The sequence below is a fragment of the Urocitellus parryii genome, chromosome 12, assembly GCF_045843805.1.
Source record: "Urocitellus parryii isolate mUroPar1 chromosome 12, mUroPar1.hap1, whole genome shotgun sequence".
Lineage (NCBI taxonomy): Eukaryota > Metazoa > Chordata > Mammalia > Rodentia > Sciuridae > Urocitellus > Urocitellus parryii.
The window spans coordinates 37338518-37354993 of record NC_135542.1 but is presented as its reverse complement, the minus strand read 5'-3'; the positions used below and the strand labels follow the sequence as shown (position 1 = coordinate 37354993).

Sequence of the window (16476 nt, the reverse complement as noted above, 5' to 3'; positions counted from 1 at the left end):
TAAAACCAATGAACTCAGCCTTCTGTCTTATTTGTATCCTCAGTGCCTGGTGTAGTGCTTGTCACTTGCTCTGTGTTTACAGAACACACACAGAAATGACAGTTGTGAACTAAACATCAAAGACTTGAGGCTGTGTGCCCAGTAGGGACTCAACAAATCCTTATTGAATGAATGTGTAAAGCAGATACTTTCTACTTTTTGAAAAAAGCACATTCATATGATACTAATATCTAATACTGAACAATAACCATGTTTGCACAAATTGCTCATCTATAGGAATAAGTTCTCTTTGTTTACACATCCCAGAATGGAGAAGGCCAACTCCACTGAAAGACCAGTCTTCTTATGGGCACTACAGGGCTGAGTTTTTGACAATAACTTCTCTGCTATTTCTGACATCCACTTTCCTGCCTTGTTCTGCCAGGGTCGGAGCTTTGAAGGTAAAAACTCACATCAAGTCCCTAACTTATTTCCCCTCTCTCACATCTTGGCACCATGTCACGTCCTGGAGCTAATAAAAAACGGATTTAAGGCTGGGTTGTAGCTCAGTTGGTAGCGCGTTTGCCTTGCACGTGTGAGGCACTGGGTTCGATTCTTAGCACCACATAAAAACAAACAAATAAAATAAAGGTACTGTGTCTGTTAACAACTTAAAAAAATTATTTAAAAAAAAAAAAAGGAGAGAGGCTTAGTTTTTCCTTGCACTGTCATGGCCTTCCCCAGGCCCTCCCGTCACGGTCGGTTCCCTCTCGGCCTGCCCTGATGCGCGAGATGCGGGCAGGTGCGGATAACCCTTCTTACTTGAAGGCACGCGGCGGGATGAAATAACTTTTTTTTTTTTAACCCCAACATATCCTCCCCTAAGACTGAAGCCACGCAAATTCCCTCTCAACCTAGCAGGCCATTTCCGACCAACAGCGCTCCAAACCCCTGGGGCCTGGCCGGCCTGGCCCGCAGCTGCGGGCGAGGACCGGCGGCCGCAGGCTGGAGTGGGGGCGACGGGGCCGGCCCGGAGCCCGGCTCGAAGCCCCGCTGGCTCTCCCTGGGCCTGCGGCTTCACGCTCGGTCTCGCTGGTCCCTTACAGGGGTCGGATCAGCAGCTGGTCGCTCTCTTCCGCAGGAATTGCAGACATCCTGGAAGTCTGAGGAGGAGCGCGGGTGAGGGACTCGCCGCCGGAGTCTGTCTGAATTACAAGCACAGCCACAGCAACTACACAAGAAAAACCCCATCCACCCAGAGGCAGCTTCCGCCACTCTGGCGCCCGTGGCACTAGGCCCCTCCCCTCGACTTCCGGCCGGAGAGCCGGCGTGGGTGGGGGGGGGGGCGTCGCCTCCGGGGTTCCGCGCCGCTTGGAGCCCAGGAACCTGGGGCGGGCCCTGAAGTCCGCGCCTGCGCACCGCCACGGGGGCGGGGCCTGGCAGAAGAGGGCAGGAGGGCTGGAAAAGGTGGCGCTGGAATTAGAACTGGAGTACCCGCGTGGGTGCTGTCGGCTGGGCGCTCCAACTCCAACTCCCTGTGAGGCGCAGGCGGCCCGGGGTTGGGCCCACGGCCGCGAGGTGAGAGCCCCGGGGTTCAGGGCCGGGCTCTCGGGCGGTGGCGGGAACGCGGCGCGAGGGCGGCGCCGGCTGTCGGGACGGATGGGTGGGGCCCTGGGGAGTCCGTGGTGTCGTGGGGACCCGCCCTCCCTCGGAGGTCCTAGATGCGGGCACCCGGGCCGGGGAGCGGCTGGGCGAGGGAGGATGCCAGAGGTCGGTTCTGTTGTGCTGAGCGGCCGAGGGCGCTGGGGCCGGAGCGCCGAGCTGTGGGCCGTTCCTGGGCCAGGTCCGCGGTGCCGGGGCAGAGCGAGGCGAGAAGCGCACTGCCTTCTCGCGCGTGCCCTTCTCCCCTTGGCATCGCTGCAGTCGGGCAAGGGTTCTGTCGTTTACTGTTGCATCCTTTGCACCGGTGACATGTACGACGCAGGTGGGTGTCTAGAAAGAGCTTTGAAGCTGCCTCTGTCTAGGTCCCAAACTTGGCCTGTCAGCTCTTAGCCTGGTGACCTTGGGCACGTCACTGGCTCTCTTGGCGCCTTGGCGACCTCTTGTGAACACGTTGTCCTACTATAACAGTGGTGGTCAGGTGAAGGGGTTAGCGGTTTCTGTAGCACTAACCAGTTCTTGGCTTCATGAACTGGTCCACTGTTGTTCGGTGGGTGTACAGAGCAAGTCCACTGTTGCTCGGTGGGTGTACAGAGAGTAACAGCCCTGTCTTTGGCTACTTTGGAGATAGAATTATAAGTGGTAGCAGTTCGGAATGCTATGATTAGGTGTATGTTCATGCTCTGAGTCCCTTAACTCAACCTGGAGAGCTGAGGTTTTTTAGAAAAGAAGCAGCCTGAAATGAGCTGTGAAAAATAATAGACAGTAACTAAAATGTGAGGAGCATTCCAGGTGAGAAAATGTGGGAGCAAAGCATGGGAACATGGAGCACGGTGCTATGGAGAATCAAGGCAGCTTTGCATGGCTGAGAGATGAACTACAGGTGCAGTGGAAAATGCAGGGAGAAATGGGTCATGGAGGTCCATGCACGTCCTGAGGAAGAACTGTGACTTTAGTCTCTAACTGTAGACCAGTGAAAACATTTCAAGCATGCTAGTGGTCTCAGATTTGTGTTTGAAAGAAATTATTTTAATCCTTTTGGCTGAAGTGTCTTGGTAGATTTAGAGTGGCAAGGAATCCCATAGGACAAGTCCACGTATCCATGAAATATCATCAGTAGGTTTGTGGATTCTTTAAATTATATTCCACAGCGTGTATACTTGCACATTTTGTAGGTTGAGGATCTACCACTTCCATTGGATGTTGAAAAATTAGCTGTGTAGTTATCTAGTGATGATGTGGAGCCTGTTCTAGAGCTGGATTAGAGAACTCCGCAGGTGTAAACAAGGATCTTGGTGCCTGATTAGATGTGGGAACTGAAGGACAGTGAGTGATGGATTTCCTGGTTGCTACCAGCAATAATATAATTTCCTAAGAGGGAGAAGTGAGGGAGGAGCAGATCTGGAGGGGAAGATGATGTGTTCAGCTTTAGACATTTTTGCGTTTAATGAGCCTGTGGAACATCCAAGTGACAATCAGTATCTTTGGCCTTATTTTTATGCAAGAGTAATTTAAAGGCAAGAATGTTTTTCTTAAGAACATGCATCAAAATGGCAGTAGATATCAAAGTGCTTCCCCCCCGCCCAGGGTCCTGGATCAAAGTTGAAAAGCAAGTCTTATGGAGTTGCAAAGGCATTATAGGAGTGCCTTTATACTAGTATGTGTATATATGTGTAGTCAGCTCTCCATGTCCATGAGTTCCACATTTTTGGATTCAGCCAACCCCAGATTGAAAACATTTGCAAAATATTGCATATTACTGATCATGTAGAGACTTTCTTGACATTTTTCCCTAAATAATATGGTGTAACCACTACTCCCCTAGCATTTACATCAAATATTAGGCATGCTAAGAAATTTAGAGATGATTTAACGTGTACAGGGAGGGGAGACACACATAGGTGATGTGTAGGTACTATGTTGCTTTGCATCAGGGGCTTGAGCATTGGGGGATTTTGGTGTCCACAGGGCTCCTGTGTTTAAATGTTACATACCAACATTTTAACCTGCTAAAGACCACTTACATGTACTTTAGGCTGCTTCATTAACCCAGTTTTGTGTGGATCTGGGAATAAGGCTCTCCTGCCATCTCTCCCTTACTGAAAAGCTGTTCTCTGAAGCTTCCTGCAATAGCCATCTAACCTCTCTGTTTTGCTTTTATCCTATGCAGTTATTTTTCCACCTGTGGCCAGAAATCTAATCGTGCCCCCGACTGCCTTTTAAAAGCCTCTAGTTTTCCTATTAAACTCAAGTCAAACCACATTGTTCACGTGACCTGCCAGGCCTTCTGTCATGTTTTCTGTTTCTCCTGCCCTAGCTGCGTTGGCCTCATACTGTGCTCATACCAGCACACTTCCTGGGGCTCCTTATGCTCACCTGTATACCTGGAGCATTTCCTCCACCAGTCAGCCTGCCCTTCTTCATTCAGGCTTCAGCTGAGGGGAGGGTCGCAAGTTCCAGGTCAATCTGGTCAACTTGTTGAGACCCTATCTCAAAATAGAAATTTAAAAAGCCAGTGTGTGGGAGTGGGGAGGCTGGGGTTGTGACTCAGCAGTAGAGCATTCGCCTAGCGCGCCTGAGGCCCTGGGTTTGATCCTCAGCACCAAATAAAAATAAATAAATAAAACCAAGGTATTGTGTCCAACTACACCTAAAAAATAAATAAATATTAAAAAAAAAAAAGCCAGTGTTGGGGATGTAGATGTAGCTCAGTGGTGGGATACTCTTGGCCCTGAGTTCAATTCCCAGTACTCCAAAACAGCCCCCTCTTGTCTCTGATCACATCCCCTCCTCCTTACCCTGCTTCAGCTTTCCTCATAGGAACTTTTGTTCTCTAATAATACATTTTATGTTTGTTTTTCTTGTTGGTCTATCTGCTCCCTTTAAAAATATACCCCTTGGGCTGGGGATGTGGCTCAAGCGGTAGCGCGCTCGCCTGGCATGCGTGCAGCCCGGGTTCGATCCTCAGCACCACATACCAACAAGGATGTTGTGTCCGCCGAGAACTAAGGAAAAAATAAATAAATGTTAAAATTCTCTCTCTCTCTCTGTCCCCCTCTCTCTTACTCTCTCTTAAAAAAAAAAAAATAAATAAAAATATACCCCTTGAGGTCAGAGGCTTGACTTTTGTCTCTGATATTCCTCCAGCACCTACTAGTTGCTCACTAATCACTCAGGAATGAGTGACTGAATCAAATCTTTTCCATAAATATAGCAAAGTATAGAAAGAAAGTGGATGACAAGGCTGACTATACAAAGCTTGGGCTCAGTGGTCAGGCATGGCCAGGGACCTACTGAGTGGACTAAGAGTGGGGTCTCCAAATACAAAGAAACCTGTGCAAGACCAGGGGCTTTTGATGTCCTCATTCTCGTTCCTTCACCAGGGGCACTGCTCCTCTGAAAGGCTTGACCGGCAGAATGGAAGGAAGCTGTGGTGCAGACTGCCCTCTGTGGAGCCTTTGAAGACAATAAAATCCTGTTCAGTTCCACAGTAAGCACATTCCCTGTTCTTTCTGTAGAGATAGATTTTTGGTTAAAATAAGTTAGGCTGTCTTATTCATAAATTCTCTTGAAAGTTGGGTCACAGTTCCCGCATCCATAAAATACAGATTATGTCCTCCCTTCCTGGAGCATGAGGCAGTCTGTGGCATGTTCCTGGCCTTTAGGAACATCTGTGGAGCAGGTGAACGTGCCACAGGTTGCTGAGGTCCCAGGAGACAGTGTGGTGGAGTTCTGTGACCTGCAACATCCTGCAGCTTAAAATTCCAAGGGGAATGTTGCTGCCTGGACATGGGGAGATACCACTGACACTTGAAAGGTATTATAAAAAAAATAGACGTGTGGGGAAGGAAAGATCCCACGTAGCAAGACTCTGAGTCACTTAAAGTCATCTCCTTGCCTGGCCTTACCGGAGTAGGGAGTTGGGGGGAACGTTTTCATGTCAGTGTTTACTTAAAAGATTTTCCAGGTCTGGGGCTGTGGCTCAGCAGTAGAGCACTTGCCTAGCACATGGGAGGTCCTGGGTTCCATCCTCAGCACCACATAGAAATAAATGAATAAAATAAAGGTATCCATGTACAACTAAAAAATATATATGTAAAAAAATGATTTTCCAGACTTCAAGAAAAACGCTCATTTCTGAGAGGTGTGTGCCTTGTTTTAGTCTCACCAAGTACAGGATGTGAACCTGGAGCAGGAACTGAATCCCAGCACCTGGGTGGTGAGCAGTTCAGCACGTGTTGTGCCCGTCATGAATCAGCCAGAGTGAGGACTGAACTTGAACAGCCAAGGACGCGATCTTACCTGTGTTTCCTCACTTCTCTGTAGGACAGTGTTTCTGCCTCTCAACTTATCGTGTTAGATGTGTATAATTTTTTTTTTAACGTGGTGCTGGGGTTTGAACCTGGGGCCTCACCTACGCTAGGCAAGTCCTCTACCACGTAGCCACATCCCAGCACAGCTTTTTGCAATTTAATAGGAAAAGAATGAACAGGAAGAGTATCCAGGGGAAAATATTTCCATTTTAATAAAAGAGTGCATTCTGAGAGTTGGAGGAATTGGTTTTTACTCCTGCAGTGCCTAGAATGATCTGATGTTGCTTTCCTTGACGTCGCTGTTGCTAACATTGTTCTTCTAGGGCTCTTCTCTGGATCACGTGCTATGGTGAAAAATGTTTCGGAAAGGCAAAAAGCGACACAGTAGTAGCAGTTCCCAAAGTAGTGAAATCAGTACCAAGAGCAAGGTAGGGGACCTGGCCTGGAGCTGTGTCCTTAGCAGGGAGAAGTGAATTCTTGCAGCTGGAGCTGCACAGAAGGCATAAACTTTTCAGGCCTCCCACAGCCTTTCAACCGCATGAATCTTTATGTCCATTTTAGGTTTTTGGTTTAATTGTTTTTTTGGTTTAATTTATTATGATTTTTCTGAAATTCTTAAATCCATTACTCTAGATGGGACACAACTAGGAATGGTCTCATTGAAACTAACACTAATTTAATTTTTTTTTTTTAAATAATGGAAATTGCAGATATGAGGGGTATCATCTCTCGGGGATTTTAGAATTTGTTGTGGATATGACAATTTTTACATAGCAGTGTAAATTGGTTAATAACTGTATACAAGACTTTTTAAAAGTAGCTTGAAGGCGTCATAGGTTTAATTTATGCAAAACAAATCTTTTGAATGAAAGTTTTCCCAGATCTTATTTCTTATACACATCTGTGAAATGAAGCACACTGGTGAGAAACTACTATGTAAAGGATTTTTAAACTTTGAGCTAAGGGTTTGTTGGTCAGTAAACCCTGGTGGTTAAGGCCCGGCCTGCTGGTGAGCCTGGGACTGCTGCGGGCAGACCCTATTGTGGACACCACATTAGAAATGACTCAAGACCTGAGGGCTGTACTAGATGTGACCTGGGGTCAGTCACTTACCTCTGGCCTCTTTCCTCTTTTGTTAAACCTCACTCCCCGCCTAACTTTCTGGACAGGGTTAATTTCGGGTTCTGTGGAAATAATAGGAAAGCAGGGTGCAGATCTTCATGGAGGACGAAAATGTCAGGCATCTTGGAAAGGAAGTGGAGGGAAGGGCTTAGGCTTAGACCAAGATGACAATGCCACATGAGCAGTTGCACTGACGTGGTTTTTAATGTTTGCTGGAGAGTACATCTTCAGGAAAATCTGTTCCAGTGTGTCTGCCTGGATAATTGGCCTGATTTTATATGTATTGGCTCAACAGCATAATTTGAATATGTTTAGTAGTGGACTTCAGAGAATTCAGGGCTTCTCACCGTGTATGCTTCTTCTTGACTTGCTCTCCACTCCTCAGTCTGTAGATTCCAGCCTTGGGGGCCTGTCGCGATCCAGCACTGTGGCCAGCCTCGATACAGACTCCACCAAAAGCTCAGGTGCGTAAGAGCAATGATCCCACACGTCGATGGCTCTGCTTGGATATTTTGCCAGATGGCAGTTCTTGCGTATTTCCAGTTTTCTTCCTTCTGCCTTTTTTTTGGTCCTGGGTATTGAACCCAGGGGGATTTACCACTGAGCTACATGCCAGTCCTTTTTATTTTTTAAGATAGGGTCTCACTAAGTTGCCTAGGGCCTTCTAATTTGCTAAGGCTGTCTTCCAACTAGCTATCCTCCCATTTCAGCCTCCGGAGTCCCTGGGATTACAGGCGAAAACCACCACATGTGCTTCCTCTGCCACTTTTGACTAGAGTTTAGAAATGGTCCAAAATTTGCTGGGATGCAGTTTGAGGGTGTGGTATGGTTGGTGAAAATGCAGGCCCTCGAGCTAGGCTCAGGCACATGTGCAAAGTGTTCTTTGTGGGACTGAGAGCAAAAATGCTAGAAAACATCATGTGGCAATAATTTAGAATTTCAAAATAGCATTTTAAGGACTAGAGTGGCAGAGAGTGGATTATACTGGACTCAGGTTGTTTATGAGAACAAGACAAATATACTGGTGATAAATGTTACAGAGCCATTTACCTTGAGGGCTACCTGGAGATATACTAGCTCATGACCAGCAGGAATACAGGTAATTATCACAGATCCTCACAGACTGTTTGCAGGTACCTGATAGTAGCTCCTTAGAAATCAAAATGTGATTCCTATCCAAGCTCTATAAATAAAGAGCTGGTAACTAATTGGAAATACTTATATTAATTTTCTTTTCTAAAATAGAATCATAGTCATAGACTAATTGATCTAAAAAAGAGAATGTTGTAACATAAAGTCCATTATCTTTACTTCTAGATACTTTTAAGTTTTTAAAAATCTCATTATCTTTTTATTACACAACACAATCTAAAAGTAATCAGATAATGTTTTCTTAGCAGGGTATCATATGTCACTTGTAATGAGTTGTATTGGCTAGATTTTACAGTGCACACCAGTTGTTGTAATGAGGGACTTTCTTGTCTGGCATTATTCCATCTACTTTAAGAAAAAAAACCAACAACTTGGTCTTCTCTTACTGAATGGTAGAGAAAGAGCAGATATCCTGAATCAGTATAGTGAAGAGAGGTAGAAACCAAAAATAAGCATCATTATGCATTATAAAAATACTCAATCAGCTGGGCATGGTGGTGCATACCTCTAATCCCAGTGGCTTGGGAGGCTGAAGCAGGAGGATCACAAGTTCAAAGCCAGCCTCAGAAACTTAGCAAGGCCCCAAGCAACTTAATGAGACCCTGTCTCAAAATAAAATAAATTAAAAAAAGGGCTGAGGATGTAGCCCAGTGGTTTAGCTCCCCTGGGTTCAATCTCAAGTACCAAAAAGTACTCAATCATTGAATCATTGTCTAGTTGACCTTTCTTTCTCCCATTCATTGCTTTGAAATGAAGGTTATCAATATTTATTCCTAGTATTGAGGTCTTTATACATTTAGTACACTGTGAGTTGCTAAGGAAAAAAAATAAATGAAATTTTAAGTTTTTCCCTATTACATCAAGAAATTTTGCATCTTAAAATTTTATAATTAAAGATCATATTCTAATGAAAGTCTATTTTTGATTTGGGCATGGACTGAGGAAATCCTGGAAAGCAAGTATTTCTTTTGAAGGCTCATCATCACAATTTTTTTTTTTTCACCTTTAGGACAAAGCAACAATAACTTAGATACTTGTGCAGAATTTCGAGTAAAGTATGTTGGTGCCATTGAGAAGCTGAAACTCTCTGAGGGAAAAGGCCTGGAAGGACCACTAGACCTGATAAATTATATAGATGTTGCCCAGGTAAAAAGAAAAAAGATTGTTTTTTTCAGTTTAAAGCCTGTGGTTACGAGACCAAACTGGTGACATGGCCTTGGATAATACATTTGCTCTTGGTCACTGGATGGCGCTCTTCTGTCTTTTGATGAAGTACGCTGTCATCCTGGGCCAGAGCTTGGTGGCCCTGGTTTATACAAGATGCCCTGGAGATGGAGTTTCACAGAAAGGGTTTCTCCCTTCACACAGAGAGCTTTTCACTTTCCTGGTGCAGACCGACATCCTTATTTAGGAACAGACTTTGTGACTGCTTCCACCCTATAGGTTTTTCTTTGAAACAACCTGGCAGATGTTTGCCCCACAACTAGTTTCATCTCTTTGGAAACTTACTCATAGCACTGTTGACCTAACATGTCTACTTATTTCACACCCTATTTCCTCAACAAGAATTGAGGTGAAAATATATCCAAGAAGATAAAAAATAATCATCATGCAGGAAAATTAAGAATGCAATTGAAGATAAATCAAAGCTATAAAGTCAATGCATAAAATATCATAAGATCTGTATACTCCTGAGGTGGAAGTGGATAAAACAAGGCTTATATAGTTAGTTAATCTTAAGTATGCACAATCTTTTTAATCATGGGGATATTAAATGTAATGACTCATATCTTCATGAAAGTGAAGGAAGTTATTTCTGTCTAGAAGGAAATAAGTGAATCTAATTTGCCATTTAACAGAAAATTCTTGGTAGCCTGGACTAATTCAATTAGTTATCCCTGCATTTAGCTTGGAATTTAAAGTCATTCCGGCCAGGCACAGTGGCACATGCTTGTAATCCTAGTGGCTCAGGATGCTCAGGCAGGATTGTGAAATCAAAGCCAGCCTCAGTAAGTAAGTGAGGCCCTAAGCAACTCAATGTGACCCTGTTTCTAAACAAAATATATAAAAAAGAGCTAGGGATGTGGCTCAGTGGTTAAGCACTTCTGGAATCAATCTCTGGTACCAAAAAAATAAATAAAAGTTAAAGTCATGCCAACAAAGCATAAGCAACTAGTAATCCCAGTAAAGTATCATGTGGAAAGATTGCTGATGTTTCCCTTCAGAAGTATAATAGAGTGATTTTCATTTCTATGAGGATTGCTACATTTCTCATAAAGCCATAGAATTTATATATATTTAGTTGTAGGTGGACACAATAGTCTTTATTTTATTTTATTTTATTTTATTTTTTTTTAAAGAGAGAGTGAGAGAGGGGAGAGAGAGGGAGAGAGAGAGAGAGAGAGAGAGAGAGAGAGAGAGAGAGAGAGAGAGAATTTTTAATATTTATTTTTCAGTTCTCGGCGGACACAACATCTTTGTTGGTATGTGGTGCTGAGGATCGAACCCGGGTCGCACGCATGCCAGGCGAGCGCGCTACCGCTTGAGCCACATCCCCAGCCCCCTTTATTTTATTTTTATGTGTTGCTGAGGATCAAACCCAGTGCCTCACACGCACCAGGAGAGCATTCTACCACTCAGCCCCAGCTCCAGCCCTGAGCCATAGAATTTTTGCTTGTTAAAATGCCATTATTAACAATAGCATTACTATTATCTAGTGTTTTTAAAACTCACTGTGAAATATGAATATTCAATATAACATCATAGTGGCCCAACAGTTAAGGTGTTTGCATAGTTATTGACTATGATTCAGGGTTCTGCAAAAACATTTACAGTACAGAACATCTGCTGATTGCCAATATTTAGTGAAGACAAATTAGGCATATAAAACCAGGTAATCTGCTGTTTCACTTATTTCTGAACAGCTCAAAATGCTGATGAACGTGTTTATGTTCATTGGCAGCCTCTCCTGTAGCCCCAGGTGTGGGAGAGCCTGGCATCTTGCCCTCTAGGTAGGACAGAAAATGATGAGAAGGATGGTTTCTGTGGCCTCACTTCCCCATCAGTCCACGTCCTGGCATTGGTGTAAGCTTTTAAGTATTTTAAAATCTAAATCAAGACCTTCATTTTCTTACGTAAGCATTTTAAGCTCATCGGCCTCAGTGAAATATCTCAGTTTGGAATTAGGGTTCACACCAAGACAAAGGAGTAGAACAGTGTGTGGGAAGTAGACTGAGCTCAATTTGTGGACTGTGAAAGTTCAAAGATGGGGAGATTTTTCTTCTGCCTTTTTGGGGAGAAGTTGTCTACTGTGTACCCCACATTCGCTAAAGGGCTTGCAGTTGTGACAACCAGATACTAAGTGACTCAAAAGACTTAAGACTGTAACATAATTTTAATGTATATCATGTATTTTATTTCTACTTTAAAGCAAGATGGAAAGTTGCCTTTTGTTCCTCTGGAGGAAGAATTTATTATGGGAGTTTCCAAGTATGGGATAAAAGTATCAACGTCAGATCAGTATGTAAGTATATCATTTATTAAGGAAAACTTTTTTAGCATATAGGGAATCCAGGCCTTTCAGTTAGGTCTCCTGTGTGCACAGTGGCTGGCAGCTGTTCTTAAATGGGACCATTTCTTAGGGTGAGCAGGGACTTCCTTTGTAAATTGTGTACACGCAGCACCCCAACCCCAGGTACCAATAAAAATAAATAAAAGTTAAAGTCATGCCAACAAAGCATAAGCAACTAGTAATCTCAGTAAAGTATCATGTGGAAAGATTGCTGATGTTTCCCCTCAGAAGTATAATAGAGTGATTTTCACTCTATTATAAAAGTGAGACTTTTTAAACTGAGGATCCTATGTCAGTCAAGAACAGCTGGCTAGGAAGCTGGACAGAGATGAGACTGGACCTGGTTCCTGGCCCTGGGTTTGAGTTGGGAAGGTGTGGTCCTGAAGCACACTGCCTCCTAACTGGCCACACCAGCATGTCCTGGGGGGTGAGATGCCACACAGCTGCTTTCTGTCAGATCCAAGGATGTGCTGCTGAGCCCCCCATGTCCCACCTGTGAGAATGTCATTAGAACTGAGATACTGAAAACAGCCAGGACCTCTCTGACGGCCTGATCTCTGCAGGACGTGTTACACAGGCATGCTCTGTACTTAATCATCCGGATGGTGTGTTATGATGACGGCCTCGGGGCAGGAAAAAGCTTACTGGCTCTTAAGACCACAGATGCCAGTAATGAAGAATACAGCCTGTGGGTCTATCAGTGCCACAGCCTGGTAAGACTTTTGAGTTACTGTGGTTGGTCCCTTATTCCCCCAGTGCCCAAACTGAGACTATGTGTACTGCTTGTTCAAGGACTGGGGAAACGCTCTCCATTGTTTACTTAATACCTGGCCTCAGAATGAGTGCATGCACCCAGGAGCTTAGGGCAGCCAGGTAGGTGGCCAGGCATTTGGCAGGCTGCCAGCTTATTTCTGGCAGGTCCAGGAGTCACCTGTGCCTGGACCTAACATTCTCAGTAAACATTAAGTGGGTGAGGAAGAGTGTGCCCTCTGTCACCAAGGCTCCCTCCATTCCTGTGTGTGGTCCTCACCCTGCTCTCAGGCGCAGTGCTGTTTATTGTCTGCACTGCTCCTAGGAAGGGGGCCCATGTGGCAGGGAGCTCCAGGCATGGGCACATGTTGAGGTGTAGGGTTGGAAGAGAAACCTGTTTAAAGGGCCAGGTGAGGCCCCTGCTGGTCAGGCCAGGTTTAGGAAGAGACGCGTGCGCTCCACTCTTACCGCACCTTCTCGTGCATCACAGGAACAAGCACAGGCAATCTGCAAAGTTTTGTCCACTGCATTTGACGCCGTGTTAACCTCTGAGAAATCCTGAACTCTGCACTCAGGCGAAGGAAGCCAACCTCACCCGAGAGTCCAGCTGTTTTCTCAATCATCTGCTTTCAGTCTGCAATGCTGAACTATTACAGAAAGATGAGGTGATGCCCTGCTCCAATTTTCTGAAGAAAGTGCAGTGTCTACACTATTGTCCATTTGTTTTTGTATTAAAATATGTCTTATTAAACAGTGAGTTGACTCTCAATGAACTACCTACTTTCTGGGAGTAAAAGAACCCCATCCAGTCATTTGAAAATGCAAATCAGCTTGACATTGAAGTGTCATGTAAGTTCCCTCTGAATAACATGGAGGATCTGCCTTAGGAGACTGAGGAACCCCACCCCATGTGGCTTCCCAGTGACATGGTATCACTGGTTTGGAGGGAGAGGCAGGCAGAGCTCATGCTGGCTTGGAACGGTGGCACTGTCAACTTAAGACATGAAGTAAATTTTCAGGAGTGTGTTGGCAAGATTATACGTGTTTATCTCAGAGTTAAGAGCACTTTAAAAGATTACTACTCATGCTAAACGTATATGTTTAAAGGATCTCATGAATAGTGCACTAGTGTACTTATTTGTTTTTAAAAAAGGACTGAATATTTAACACTTTAAAGATTAAAAATAAGACCACATCCATTTAAAAGTACTTTATTTTTTTTTCCAGTCAAATGACTAGTTAACAAGAAGAGTAAACTTGAATTGAACATGCTCTAATTATACATCACTGCATTAAGGACAATGAAAATAAGAATCAGTTTAGGTTATACAATATATACAGTTGCGCTGCAACTAGACCAAAGTAATCAAGTTAATGAATTGAGTATCATACATCTCAAAATAGCATTCTAGGCTGCGTGTCCATATCCGCCCTTAACAGGTCCCACAGGAACGACTAATCTGTGCACCTGTTTCTGAGTCGCCATCCCTAGAAATCAGACCTGGTGGAAAAGTGGCATGCCAAATGCCAGAATCCTGCAGCTGAAGTTTATGAAACGTAAACTTTAAATAGATATCTACAGTGTTTTCCTTTCTCAGTTTTTTTTCCTTTTTTTTTTTTTTTGAATTTGCAAAGCAAATAACTAGGAAAGGATATTAGTAGGGAAATTAATAGAATTTCTCCTCTGGCAAAAGTACTATTAATTACTGCACAATAGCACCACCAAATTGTAGACTGGAAAAATATTTCCTAGGAATTCATGTACCAGGGAACCTGGTGTTTGGTTTGGGTCTGGAGTTCAAATGTTCCTGTGAGTCAGCTTGATTGCTAAGCAGGCACCAGGTCGTCAGAGGCTGACGATAAGGTACAGATGCGGGAGGTTGTTCCCCAGTTAGGAGACGTGCACTGTGCAAAATACATTTGTTCACTCTTAAATCTATGAGAAGTTGGCCAAGTGAAGGGTTCAAACAACAGAAATTAACAAGTAGTGAAAATAGATGTAGTGCTTTAAAAAAAAAAAAAAGGCTTACAGATAGAATACATTTTTACCGGAATGTTGAAAGGCAAAAAGCAATTGATATACAACAACATACAACATTCCAGTTTGTTGTGTCTTCCTTGATCATAGCAAACAAAACAACGCCCAGGGGAAAAAAAAAAAAAAGAAAGGAGACTCCACATGTAAGAGTCTTGTATAAAGACAAGCTGCTTCAATCAAATGTACCATCATAACAAATGCAACAAGAGCACTTTTGCCTTGCTTTCCAAGCCTATAAATTTATTCCTTTACTTTTGTTCCAAGTCCAAGTGGGCATCACATGCCTATTTATTCTGAAAGAGTGCCAAAATTTCCAATAATCCTACTATGAATCTTATGCTCATGATTACTAGAGGTATGACAGTCAAGTTCATTAAACTAATGAGTTTTGATTCTACCGTGTACAACCTAATTCCCACCCCTTCCCCAAGTAGTGTACGTTCAGGAGTGACATGATGGCCTTAGATAGTAGAACTGGGATGTGTGGGAGAACTGTATTACCTGGGACCTACAGATTTCTGATATGCTCTTGAGTACAAACAAAGGGACAGGTTAAATTTCAAGACTTACAGTGTAGCTACCATTCCTGTTGGCATATTATATAAATACAAGACACTAAGCTGAGTGAATGTCCTCGCAAGCTAGGAAGGGAAGGCAGTGACTACAGGAAACAGCAGGGAACGTGGTTCTGTTCCGGGGTCTGAGCCACAGTATTCTACTTGTGTACATTTGCTTTCTTGAATGAAAGGGGAAGTTGAAGAAGGCAAACTCCAAAACACCTACAGCATAGAAGCTAGTTTAAAGAACTGTTTTGCAATCCATCATCCTTAGTTTTTAACCAATTTCAGGAAATGCAGTTTATATAACCTCCTGGAATGGCATGAACTTCTATGACCGTTTGCTGTAATAACCCATCAGTAGTTCTGCTAAGTTTGATTGTTCACAACAAGTCATAAACACATGCAGAAGCCGTGACGGGTGCAACCTCACAGGTTAGGGCTAGAAAGTACAAGGCTAATGTGTAAATTTCCAAGTTGCTTTAAATGGACATTGGTTTCAAAAGAATAAGTGTCTTTAAAGGTGAACTGATGGCATTTTATGGAGAGTCCAGGACTTTTGAAGCAGCAGTTTACTGGCTTCCTAAAATAATAACCATGCTACTGGTCACAACTCCAGAATTGGGCCAAGGAAAGCAGGAATAATTTTCAATATTCCTCATTGACCATCTTGAAATTTAGCAGTAGATGCATCCTACAGATGCAGGATCTCAGTTATGTAGTTAAAATAACTTCAGTTCACCTTTTATGAAATTCAGTTTTTCCTAATAAAAGTATAGCAATGTTTCATGAAAACTACAAATTATAAAAACAATTCACTTAATATATATAAAATTGCCTTTGAGTTCTTAAAACTTAACAGTGAGAGAAAATGAGCTACCATGAAAACGGGTTTTCTGGCAAGAATTTTGGTACCAGTAATGAAACAAGAATATAACTGTTAAGGAAAGGCTTTTGTTCAGTAGCAATTCAGTCAGCAATAAAGTGCACAAATGATACAGGGAATGCTCCTTTGCGACTGGGATCTCCATCGATGTGGCCAATCTGAAATGAATAAAAATTTGGATTGTTACAAAAATTTCAAATTTAGAAGCTTTGGAGAGCATTATAGCACTGGAAAAGGAGGCCTGGGAAGAGGAGACCTGTGTTCAGAATGATTTCTGCTGCCAAAGACTGACTGGGTAGAACAGCTGTGTTAATGTATTCTTTCCTTCTTGCTACCCATCATGTTTGCAATAGAGTGTGGCTCCCACACTCAAGGACCTCACATGACCCTGAGATGTGTGGGTAATGCTGGGGGCATGCGGGGTGCTGGCTGGTCACCACTCCCCACTT

The 16476-nt window shown here is 43.6% G+C and overlaps 3 protein-coding genes across 8 annotated transcripts in view; 1 reads left to right on the top strand and 2 right to left on the bottom strand.

Annotated features, from left to right (window-relative positions):
• Positions 1 to 1273, bottom strand: part of Cpsf3 (cleavage and polyadenylation specific factor 3) — a 37017-nt gene extending 35744 nt beyond the window's left edge. The window contains exon 1 of the mRNA XM_026398881.2: positions 1084 to 1273. Coding sequence (XP_026254666.1) covers positions 1084 to 1133 — 50 coding nt within the window. The 5' untranslated portion in view covers positions 1134 to 1273. The remainder of the gene's footprint in view (positions 1 to 1083) is intronic.
• A 142-nt stretch (positions 1274 to 1415) lies between these two features.
• Positions 1416 to 13370, top strand: Itgb1bp1 (integrin subunit beta 1 binding protein 1). Of its 2 annotated transcripts, none has more exons than XM_026396158.2 (8): positions 1416 to 1557; positions 5022 to 5128; positions 6275 to 6379; positions 7459 to 7537; positions 9235 to 9371; positions 11656 to 11748; positions 12360 to 12509; positions 13037 to 13370. In XM_026396158.2, the coding sequence occupies exons 3-8, from the start codon at positions 6308 to 6310 to the stop codon at positions 13106 to 13108; spliced, it is 603 nt and encodes a 200-aa protein (XP_026251943.1). In that variant the 5' UTR covers positions 1416 to 1557; positions 5022 to 5128; positions 6275 to 6307; the 3' UTR covers positions 13109 to 13370. The 2 variants fall into 2 exon arrangements, with proteins under 2 accessions (XP_026251943.1, XP_026252019.1); XM_026396234.2 differs by lacking the exon at positions 1416 to 1557 and adding an exon at positions 1653 to 1963.
• A 377-nt stretch (positions 13371 to 13747) lies between these two features.
• The window catches only part of Asap2 (ArfGAP with SH3 domain, ankyrin repeat and PH domain 2), a 152227-nt gene continuing 149498 nt past the window's right edge, over positions 13748 to 16476 (bottom strand). For all 5 annotated transcript variants that reach the window (XM_026397822.2, XM_026397665.2, XM_026397739.2 and 2 more), the window contains one exon: positions 13748 to 16185. In XM_026397822.2, coding sequence (XP_026253607.1) covers positions 16111 to 16185 — 75 coding nt within the window. In that variant the 3' untranslated portion in view covers positions 13748 to 16110. The remainder of the gene's footprint in view (positions 16186 to 16476) is intronic.

Bases quoted from the DNA above. Each gene is read 5' to 3' on its own strand.
- Itgb1bp1 (XM_026396158.2), top strand. From the start codon at position 6,308: ATGTTTCGGAAAGGCAAAAAGCGACACAGTAGTAGCAGTTCCCAAAGT. The intron at 6,380-7,458 runs GTAGGGGACCTG...TCCACTCCTCAG, and splicing joins AAATCAGTACCAAGAGCAAG to TCTGTAGATTCCAGCCTTGG. The intron at 7,538-9,234 runs GTGCGTAAGAGC...TTTCACCTTTAG, and splicing joins AGACTCCACCAAAAGCTCAG to GACAAAGCAACAATAACTTA.